General features: G+C 34.7%; 2 protein-coding genes across 3 annotated transcripts; both read left to right on the top strand.

The window, feature by feature from the left end:
- The first annotated feature begins 634 nt into the window (after positions 1 to 634).
- Positions 635 to 8,422, top strand: ALDH12A1 (aldehyde dehydrogenase 12A1). Of its 2 annotated transcripts, none has more exons than XM_021429988.2 (16): positions 635 to 1,063; positions 1,368 to 1,450; positions 1,709 to 1,812; positions 2,044 to 2,111; positions 2,284 to 2,341; positions 2,849 to 2,962; positions 3,254 to 3,337; positions 4,126 to 4,230; positions 4,325 to 4,438; positions 5,261 to 5,392; positions 5,491 to 5,580; positions 5,760 to 5,849; positions 6,816 to 7,025; positions 7,123 to 7,233; positions 7,373 to 7,452; positions 7,655 to 8,422. In XM_021429988.2, the coding sequence occupies exons 1-16, from the start codon at positions 978 to 980 to the stop codon at positions 7,791 to 7,793; spliced, it is 1,668 nt and encodes a 555-aa protein (XP_021285663.1). In that variant the 5' UTR covers positions 635 to 977; the 3' UTR covers positions 7,794 to 8,422. The 2 variants fall into 2 exon arrangements, with proteins under 2 accessions (XP_021285663.1, XP_021285664.1); XM_021429989.2 differs by having other exon boundaries at positions 636 to 1,063; positions 1,371 to 1,450.
- Positions 8,423 to 9,091: 669 nt separating this feature from the next.
- Positions 9,092 to 10,779, top strand: LOC110417575 (uncharacterized). Its single transcript, XM_021429990.2, has one exon. The coding sequence runs from the start codon at positions 9,368 to 9,370 to the stop codon at positions 10,541 to 10,543; it is 1,176 nt and encodes a 391-aa protein (XP_021285665.1). The 5' UTR covers positions 9,092 to 9,367; the 3' UTR covers positions 10,544 to 10,779.
- Positions 10,780 to 11,078: the final 299 nt, after the last annotated feature.

Genomic DNA, 11,078 nt, shown 5'->3' with positions numbered 1-11,078 from the left:
ATTAGATAAAAATGACCAATGGATAATTTTATCTTTAAAAAAAAAATCTCATCGATTTTTTGATTTTGTTCGGGAGGAAAAGAGTCTCTCGATGACTGAACCGATCAACCGACGAGCCCGACGGTTGTAAAAATAATCATCGATTATTGTAATTGACGGTTACCCAACCAACTCTTGCACAATCCTAATCTCAAGTCTCGACATAGGTCCCCTCACATTAGTGTAATTACTTTTCTTTTGAACTCAAATGATTGAAATACTAATTAACCATTAATGGTTTGAAGGCCTAATAAATCAAAAGGTAAAACAGGATGCTTTTAGAATAGAACGAAATCATCACCGTCGCTTGTCACCAAATTCCATACGTTATCGGTGACGTCCGTTCATCTCAAACCAAAGGGTGCGTGACACATATAACATATTCCACTAATTTGACCTTATGATTACAAAGATGGCCAAAAAAGAAGAACCAAATTTTGGGCAGAATCAGGTGCACATGATTGTTGCTGTATAAGTTGTCGTATGTGCTTATCTAAATGAACGTGTGAGTGAGTACGCCAGCTCATGCTTACGTGTCCTTATCCCTCACATTTTAAGGATTTATATGGAAAAACAAATTGTCCCTACTCCTAATCTCCATGATTGTTCATGAACACCACCACATCAGATGCTGTAGTGGAACCTGTTTGATTTGGAATGTTCAAATGGAGGTGCACAACTGCACCTGCACTGAATGTGGTGAAGGTTAAAAACACTAGATCACCTCTCCCTAAAACGTATTTGAGGAACTCATCGGGATGTGAAATTGTACAAGCACAAATTTTCAAAGTGAAGTACTGAGGGCCAAAACCTTGGAAAGTGACAGCTTTGGCTCTTAGTTGCCCAGCTGTTTACGAAGGAAGGTCATTCTCAGATAGTATAGTTAAGTAATCAAACAGCTACCCATCTCTCGAATTCCTTGCTTTGTACCGTTCACAATGCATAGAATTGTATTGCAAAGAGAATTGAGAAGCAGAGCTTCCCACAAGGCTCTAGCTTGGGTCAATTCTTACAATATTTCTAGGTATGTCAATGTATTTTTCTGCTAGAATTTTTAGTTTTAATCCATAGTTTTGATGATAGATGCTGGGAGATATCTGGGTTTCTTTTATTTTTTTTAGTATATTGACAGCAAACTAAACTTTTGTGATAATGGAGTTTATTTTGTGATTGGTGATAATCTGATGTGTTGAACGTGCTTCATTCTCCGAGGAACTGAGATTGAACCCTTAAAGATTGGAGTGGCTAAATTTTATAGTAGTTCTTTGTTCGAAGAATCGATACTTAGTAGTCTGTTTTATTATTTATACTGCGAAATTCCCCTATAGCAGGTCTGTTCATTCTTTGCCTTTTGCGACTGTCGAAGCTGAAGGGATATCAGGTTCTCAACCTGCTGAAGTACAAAACTTGGGTAGGTACTCCATTTTTATCAGTATTTGTTGTTCATAGAGAAACCTCGATAAATTATCGTGCCCCTTGCTCCTGAGAGACATTGCTTTGGAGCAAATATTGAACTTGTTGTTATGCCTCACACTTTGCTTCGAACTAATATTGGATTCATTTCCCCTATGGATCATGTTTTGTCAGCTTACGGATTAGGTTACAACTGTTTTCTAATCAAGTCCAGAGATAAGCAATTTCTTGTAACATGAAATGTTTATGTTTTTAGTGCAAGGTAAATGGACGGGATCTACAGCTTGGAACACTCTTTTGGATCCTTTGAGTGGAGAACCATTCATTAAAGTTGCAGAAGTAGATCAAACTGGAGTTCAGGTATACCCAATAAAAATATCGGTTTGATGCTTGTATTGCTTCATTACAGACAAATCTCTGCTTGTTAAGTTTAGATTGGCTCAGCAAAAGCAGTGCATGTCTGGGTCATTGGGGTCCTTATACTTCAAAGATCACTTCCATTTAGGCCTCTTCGCTACCACTTGTTTGCATATGCAGTTTATTCATGCTTTGAAGTGTATGAACTAAGTCTCATATAACTGTTTAATGCAGCCATTTGTAGAGAGCCTGTCCAATTGCCCGAAACATGGTTTACACAATCCCTTCAAATCACCTGAGAGGTTGACGTTACTTATCCTTCTATTTTATATCTTTGCTTAATGCATCCATTTATAATTTTTCTGGCTTTATTTAATGCTACTAGATAGCCAATGTCTGCATGTTTTTCCACATGTCTATTTAAAGTAATGTAATAGAGATTATCCTTAGCAGTTTTCTTATATTTTTCTACAGATATCTTTTATATGGAGACATATCTGCTAAGGCAGCACACATGCTATCCCTGCCAAAGGTAATACACTTTAAGCAAAAGAAAAATAGTCTTTTTTGTGTTGTCTTCTTAATAAGGCCAGGCAATGCTGTACCATGATGCTTATTCGATAATATTGATATTTGGTATTGAATAGTTTTAATTTTTTAATTTTTGGGTGAATTACAGAAAAATAGCTTGTACTTTGAGGTAGAATAAATTTGCCTCTTGAGGTTTAAAAATTAACACTTAACCGCGCTATGTTTATTTCCGTTACTTTTCTACTTAACACCTTTAACTTTATTTTCAAGAATTTTCAATTTCTTTTTTCTTTTTATTTTATTATTAATATTAATTTACAAAATAAGGGATATTTTGATAATTTTATTCTTAATAGTGCTAGGAAAATTCTAATGAAAGAAAAAAAAAACCACAGGATAATAAATATTTGATTTTAAACTTCAAGGGATAGACTTATTTTACTTCACACCACAGAGTACCTTTTTGTTATTTACCTTTTTTTTTATTTCTAATTTTTATGGCTTTCAGGTGTCTGATTTCTTTACTAGGTTAATACAAAGAGTTTCTCCTAAAAGTTACCAGCAGGCCCTTGGTGAAGTTTACGTAACAAGAAAATTTCTTGAGAATTTCTCTGGTGATCAGGTACATCATGATCAGCTTACTTGATCCTTTCTAGTTGCACCAGCAGAGTTATCAACAGAAGGTGATTAATGACAGATGACAAATATAGTATCACATTTCTTCATAAAATTCACCTCGTGATTGTATAGCTTCTTCAATTAGAATGGAATAGCTTTTGAGACTTGAAATTTTCCTGAAGTCCATACCTATGATAAAAATTCATCTCATTTAGTGATGATCTGTAAAACATTGGCTAAGGAAGTTTGTAGCAGATTTTATTTAACTGTTCCTTTTATTCTACATTTATGGCAGGTTCGTTTCTTAGCAAGATCTTTTGCGGTACCTGGAAATCATATAGGACAGCAGAGTCATGGGTACCGTTGGCCTTATGGTCCGGTAAGACATTTTCTTTTACTCATAGTTGATTCTCATCATCGAAAATCAATTTTATGGCTTGATGTATCTAAACTTTGAAGATTGAAGCAATTGACTTCTTGTCAAAGAAGGCAAATTGAAAAGTTCACTAATTTAAGAAATTTTCATCACCTATATGAATTAGAAATAACCAGGCATTAGCTCCTCTAATTACTAATTAATTGAGTAAAAAAGGAGATGAAGAAAATGTGTCTTAGAATGATTCTGACTTGTATAAGATTTATATAGCTAGGACTATCAATAGTATCAATGCGCTTTACAGGTCTTCATATATTTGCGTTATAAGAGTTTACTGGAGAAAAGAAGCTTTATGGAAGGATTGTTGTAATAGGAATAAATTTACTACTCCTATAACAGCATAAGGATCAGCCACTTGATTCCTATTTTTTATTTTAACAGAACATTAGCGTAAGTAGTTCACTTTTATAGATGAGAACAGTAATAAAGCTAATGTATCTTTTACAACTTCTGGAAAGAATTAAATCCATGATAAAAGAAGATCAGTCAGGCTCTAGGAGCCAGATTCTCTGGTGATGTTGTCACTTTATGTTTTCAGGGTGAGATTGATTTGCTACTTGTGCTTGAAGTGAACCCTATTTTACATTGCAGTGAATGATGAGGGATTTGCTATCATTTAATTCTGTCCATAAGTCTCTCACTGGCGTTTGAATATTTTAGAACTTGATATATGTTACAGTATTTGAGAATATTTCTCATAGTTCATGAAATTGAAAAATAAAAATGTGCAGGTTGCAATTATTACTCCCTTCAATTTCCCACTGGAGATTCCTGTACTTCAGCTGATGGGAGCACTCTACATGGGCAACAAACCCGTTCTTAAAGTTGATAGCAAGGTCTACTACTAGAAGCTCAATTCCGTTTTCATTAGGTGGTTTAATCGGTATTGATTTGTCTATTATGAGTTAATGTTTGAAATCTTTTCTGTAGGTAAGCATTGTCATGGAGCAAATGATGCGTCTGCTTCATTATTGTGGCTTACCAGTAGAAGATGTTGACTTCATAAATTCTGACGGGAAGACCATGAACAAGCTGCTGGTGGAGGTCGGTTATTTTGAATATTTATTTTCTCTCTTTTATTAGTTAGTACTTATCTTTAACTTGTATATGGTTATATAAATTCTATAGAGCACAAACCTTGAATCACTTCTAAATTATTTCTTTCATTTCGTTTCAATTACTTCCCTTGTTTTTCCTCTTGTTTTTATAGTTACTATTCTCTTTAGCTTTATCATCTGCCTTTCTTGAGCCATATTTTGACACTTTGCCCAGCCACCTCCGAAAAGTTCTAAACTAAGTGTCAATCAGCTTTGGATATTATAGGATTTCTTCAACCAATCTATTTTTACCCCTTTCTTTCAACCTCCAAGCTTAAGCTTCTATGCTCATAAATCGAAAGCTATTTTAGGAAATTTTATTTCTTTTATTTGTGCCCTTCTCTATTCTTTTAATTGTTTGATAGAGAATGACGATTTAAAGTATTTAAACTTTTCTTCTTAATGTTGAAAACATCTTGTGACAACATATTTGATCATATGATGGCAGTATGGCAGCTGTCGGCCTTTAAAGGTGATAAGTTTTTACATTTTAGTGGAAGTAATGATGATGATAGCACAAAAAAAGCATGAGTGGAGCAAGAGGAACACATGTAGGGGGTTAGTAGATTGTAATAAATTTTGTTTCGAGAGCAATACTTGCAAGTGAAAGCCATTTGTTTGTGCTAAAATATCTTCGCTTTTCCCTTTAGTGTTACTTCCATGGAAGCCACTGCCTTCACTTTTGGGAAAGGCTACTATATATTTATGTAAGGAGAAAATTTTTGTAATATTCTTATGCCTACTAACTTGCAATGTTTCTTTTATGCAGGCAAATCCACGAATGACCCTCTTTACTGGCAGCTCAAGAGTAGCAGAGAAATTGGCTGTTGACCTGAAGGGTCGCATAAAATTGGAAGATGCAGGATTTGATTGGAAAATTCTTGGACCTGATGTTGAAGAGGTTCCTTATAAATGATTTTTACACTTGACTTGAGTATAAAATTCTTTTTCCCAAGTCTAAATTGGTGTTGGATATTTCTTTTTGTTTTCTAATGGCAGGTTGATCATGTTGCATGGGTCTGTGATCAGGATGCATATGCATGCAGTGGTCAGAAGTGCTCAGCTCAATCAATACTATTCATGCATGAGGTTCGCAACTTCCGTTTGGAATTTTTGCATTAGTTCAGCCATTTATTACAAATGAATATATAATCTAGAGAAAGAAGATAACTCTTCTTTCTTTTTTGTAGCACAAATTTTCTATTTTCGATATCTAACTTCTGAAGTTTCTTTCTTCTGTTCTTAATAATGTATATATTCCTTTATAGAATTGGTCTGCAAGTTCACTCATGTCTAAAATGAAATATCTTGCCGAGAGAAGGAAGTTAGCAGATTTAACCATTGGCCCTGTCCTTACTGTAAGTATGCTTCATTTATTGAATTTTTTTGCTTATTATCAAATAGGGATTTACTGAAAACATGTTTAACATTCTATCTATTTGATATTCTTTAGGACAAATAGTGATGCCCTCCAAAAAAAATTGAAATTGAAACTCTAGAAATTGGAATATAATTTGATCATATATTTTGTATATTTAGTTGTCAAAAAAGCAAAGTTCTATTGAGAAATAAATATGACTTTGGGATGAGCAAGAAATTCCAAAATTTGGCCGTTTGCCAAATCAATTAAATTGAAAAGGTAGTTAAGCTTGCCAAGTCCTAAACTAGCTGCTTAGTTGAACTTGATTGGAGTTTCTTTTTCCTTACATTAATGAAACTAAATAGTTTTAATTGACTTAACTTAATGATAGAATGTTTTACCTTCTCCATTAAAAAAAAAAGAAGCTTAAGATAAGGAAATACAACTTAAGAATGTAACTTGTTGATAGTGTATATTTTCAATCAGTTATAATTTATTTGTGCATTGGTAGGGCCATTGTTTGCAAAACTTCTCTTACTTTACACTTCTAATTCTGATCTAGTATATTAATGAGTTTATGGGTCTTGTTACAACTACAATGAACTTATTTAAAGCTTAACTGGAGAGAGTATCTATCTATTTAAGAACATACATGTCTCTCAAATTTTAACATGCCATAGATTAAACCCTCTTTATACTTCTTTTCTCATTCTAAGCTAATTAATGTGTATACGCACACACGCCCCCAAACAAGTATATATAGATCGACTTTGATCTATCTGAAATTTTGCATTGTTTAGTTTGATATGTCCATAACCACAAGTTGAACTAATAAGCTGAAAGAAGCATGGCATTATTGAGTTTATTCATAGTTTTCTATCTCTCCTATTATTTCTGATAGCATCAGTGGAAGTACTTATTTATGTTCCATCTCCCCATTTGGATCGGTAAAATTTTATTGCAGGTCACAACTGAAGCAATGTTGGAGCACAAAATGAAATTGCTTCAAATTTCAGGCTCGAAGTTACTTTTTGGAGGTGAACCCTTGGAGAATCATTCTATTCCACCCATATATGGTGCACTGAAGCCAACTGCCATTTACATCCCTCTTGAAGAAATTTTAAAGGATGACAATTATGAGCTTGTGACCAAAGAAATTTTTGGGCCATTTCAGGTATAACCGTATAGATTATCATGCAGGACATGGAATATTATCCTTTTAATATTGGCTCAGTAAAGAAGTTAAAAAATTTTGATGTATTTGCCTGCAGATTATAACTGATTATAAAAAGGATCAATTACCGATGGTATTGGATGCTTTGGAACGAATGCATGCACATCTAACTGCTGCCGTAGTCTCAAATGATCCCATATTCTTGCAGGTAAGACTTAATCATGTTGCAGTTAATAAAATCAGCCACAGTAAGTTCTGAAGTGTGAAATTTCAAAGTTTAGCAGTGGAACTTGAATGGTGTTTGACTTGTTCAGCACATCTTAATTTTCATCAATGTAAATCAACAGGATGTTATTGGCAATACAGTGAATGGGACAACTTATGCTGGATTGAGAGCAAGAACTACTGGAGCTCCCCAAAACCATTGGTAAGTGAAAAAAGAAAATAAAAATCATGTTCATGAAAAACACAATATTTCGAAGTAGGAGATGAAATGGAAGGAAAGAAAAAAAGTAAGTGGAAGCTGAAGTCATGAATAAAATAGTTTCAGGTGACCGGTTCATCTGATTTGTTCAATTCTTACCAAACACAGTTTAAGCATTTAAATCTAAACTATAATGGTGGTGTAGGTTTGGACCTGCTGGAGATCCTAGAGGAGCAGGAATTGGGACACCAGAAGCAATAAAACTGGTTTGGTCATGTCACAGGGAAATCATATATGATTTTGGTCCCTTGCCAAGGGATTGGGAAATTCCACCATCAACTTGAGGAGGGCGTAGTTAAATCAATATTGAGAGTTTGATCTCTATACTTTTTGGCAGTGCCATTTCAGTTAAGAAATAAGATAGAGAGGGAAATTTTTGTGGTCTAATTGGCATTAATAAATCAATGCATTGCAAGTAATGTGTACTATCAGTTTTAGGTACTCTATTCTAACTCTTTACAATTCCCTCCCATGATATAAAATGGATGAAGATCCAAGCAGCATTTGGAGTGGGCTTTTTCTGCCCTAGTTTCTTAAATCCATCTGGATTAAAGTATAATTTGTCTTGAATTCATGGTACCCAACGCAGAAAGATGTCTAGTGGGTAAGTTTTATAGGATTTGCTTACGGTTTAGGATGGCTTTCACTCCAAATTATGGTTCCAACAAGTGTGTAAAGGAAGACACAGTTCTTTAAAAGCAGCGTTTACTAATATGTGTAAAAGAGGATTATCGATCAAATAATTCTTTTTTCTGCCTATACCTGCCGTGGGTTGTGCCAAAGAAGTGGGCTGAACGTGGCCCTATTAATCTTTTGTCAACAATTGGGCTGAATTCCACCTCTTCGTTGTTTCACATATTTAAGTTTTTAATTTAAAAAACATATTTAATAGATAAAAGAAGGCTTTTGTTTATATATTCAAGATTTACTCAATTTTCTATTGACGTGAAATTTATGAAATTTTATCCCATCTAATTACATAATATTCTTGTTGTATTGACTTTTTACTTATAGAAAAGAGGGACTTTTACATTGCTCTGAACCCATCTCAACCTTGGTTAGGTCTATTTTGATAGCACTTGTTATTATCCATGTTTGCAAGTTAAAAAGACATGCTAATAAGTAGAGTAAGACTCTTAATTTATATATTTAAGACTTACCCCATCTCTTACTGATGTGCCTTTTATCTCTTTTTTGATTTTTTATGATTCAAAGCCTTGGAATGACTAAAAATGCCAAACGGAATTCAAAATTCCAACTATGTCCTCTGGCCAAGTATGAACAAAAGGTGTGTCTATAGCTAATTGTAATGTTAAGGGCATAGATTAGTGAGGCAACAATGGTTAAAGTCTCTATACTTTGTATCACTCATTTTAAATGTCTTGAAATAAGCAATTTCAAAAAAACTGTTGCTAGTAAAATTATCTCATGGGTTCTACAATGACAGCCTTTATTAGACACAAAGCCAAGCATGCCCATTCCCCTGAATAATAATGGGCCGATCAGTTAACGGACCAATAACTGTAAACCCATTAGACCCAGCCCAACCCAAGTCATTTACCATATAAATTCTATTTTTTAAAGTCTTCCAAGATTAAGCTTCTTCCACTCCTAAAACCCTACCTACTAACCCCTCTTATTCTTTCGAAACCTGTCAGTCTCTCTTCTTCTCTGATCTGAGACCACCCAACGTCCAGCTCTTTACAAGGAGTCATCTTAAGGTAGTAATTTGTTTCTTCTTTTCTTTTGTTTCTTGCTCGGTAGCCTTTTTATTGCTTGTTGGGTGGTGTTGGTTGCTGATTCTTAAGTTTTCCTTCTTATATTTTTCGTTTAAGAGATTGTTTCATTAGCTTTTACAATGACCTTGCTTGATGTAGTAACAAAGGCCTCAGCTAATATTGAGCCACGCAGTTCTCAAGCAGACCACCCCATAGTTCTAAACCCAGATGACATTTTCCTCAAATTAAAGCCTGACGTTGAAAACCCAAATCCCACATCACTTGTAAGTCAGCTTTCAGGATGGGCAATCTCCCCAACTGATGCTAAACTCATTGACTTGAGCAAAAAGTTCTTTACCAAGTTAAATAGGAAACTCAAAGACATCCACAACTTTAATAAACAAGAATTTCTTGAAATATTGAATCCATTTCTTGAGAAAATTAAGGAGAAAGGTGGAATTGTTATTGGGGTTGATTCAAATGATAGTAGGTATACTTCGGTTTTGATTGAAAAAGTTGGGTTTTTGATGGGCAGAGATGTGTTGAGTTTGATTTTGGAAGCTTGTACTAGTTTAGAGGTTTGGGAATTGCTGGAGGCTTTGATTGTTAATGGACTTGTTGATCATTCATGTTATTCAAATTTGATTATTAATGTTACTGCGAAGAAGAGGTTGGATTTGCTTTGTCTTTCTGTCAAGCATGCTCACCATCTAGGTTCATCTGAGTTGCTTTGCATATTGAAGTATTTTCTATGTCCGCCTAAAGATTGTAATTTTAGCATGGTTAATGTGAGGAAGGAGTGGGAAAGTCAAGCTTTGCTAGCTATTGAGAAGGCAAGAATTGGGAAAAAGTCACGTTTGGCCAAGGAAGCTTCTATTTTGCTTATGGTTGCACATGATGGGTTTTCAGATGCTGAGCTTTGTTTGCATTATTTGTTAGCATCAAATAACGTTGATGAAGTGGTATTGTCGTCTTCGCTTGGTAAGTTAAGTGGTAGAGAGATGATGAATTTAATTCGGTATTTGGGAAAGTGGTTGAGAAAGTATGAGAGGTTTCCTCAGGCCATTCCATGTCCTAAGGCTTCTTCTGCTTTGGGGTTGAAGGCTTGTGATTGGGTTCCTAAGCTTGAAGATGTTGTGAAATGTCTTGGGTTTGTTTTAGATGAGAATTTCTCTTCATTGATGCTGCATCCAGAGTTCCATGAAGAACTCAAATCTGTAGAGGGAGTGGTTAGTTCCCTAGCCTTTGAAGCAAGATTCTGTTCTTTGATGGCCAATGTAATTGAGAAGTTGAGAGCTGGAGATGTGCAGAGCTAGGAATTCTGGTAATGGCGTGTTGACACTCTCGTCATTTGCACAGCTGTTCTAATCTATCTGTGTCAATGTGACCTGTGTTTCTTTGGGATTGAATCAAGGTTACTTTTTACTACTTCTGTCCAGCATATATATAACCTGTAAGAGCTTATGTTTGCTTATATCTTTGATATCATAAAACTGTCTACCATTAAGTTGAAAATCCATCTTTATCCAGAGGGGGGTAATTCAGTTTATTAGTATTAGTAATAATTGTAACGATTTGCTTAACCTCTAATAATTGAAAATAATAAACAGCTGCAATTTGCCGTAATTATGAATTTCTCGGTTAAAAGCGCCATATTTAGAAAAGCCAGGAATGCATTATGCCATTGCTTCAGTTTTATCATTTGATAGTCTGCAATTTACTCTATTGTCTTCGCGTAACGTGATTTCAATATATTCACAGAATTCAAGTCTCTTCCTGATTCCTGGGGAGGAATTTCATTAAGGATGACACATGGATGAGAGAATGTTGTTAACATTTCCAATCATTGAT

Source organism: Theobroma umbraticum, unplaced genomic scaffold (genome assembly GCF_002168275.2).
Source record: "Theobroma umbraticum cultivar Fairchild unplaced genomic scaffold, ASM216827v3 scaffold_50.0, whole genome shotgun sequence".
NCBI classification, from domain to species: domain Eukaryota; kingdom Viridiplantae; phylum Streptophyta; class Magnoliopsida; order Malvales; family Malvaceae; genus Theobroma; species Theobroma umbraticum.
Note: the sequence above shows the minus strand (reverse complement) of the source record. Positions and strands in the feature narration are given on the sequence as shown.

Coding starts and splice junctions, on each gene's coding strand:
- ALDH12A1 (XM_021429988.2), top strand. CDS start 978: ATGCATAGAATTGTATTGCAAAGAGAATTGAGAAGCAGAGCTTCCCAC. Junction 2,342..2,848: donor ACATGCTATCCCTGCCAAAG/GTAATACACTTT, acceptor TATGGCTTTCAG/GTGTCTGATTTCTTTACTAG. Junction 7,453..7,654: donor GGAGCTCCCCAAAACCATTG/GTAAGTGAAAAA, acceptor ATGGTGGTGTAG/GTTTGGACCTGCTGGAGATC.
- LOC110417575 (XM_021429990.2), top strand. CDS start 9,368: ATGACCTTGCTTGATGTAGTAACAAAGGCCTCAGCTAATATTGAGCCA.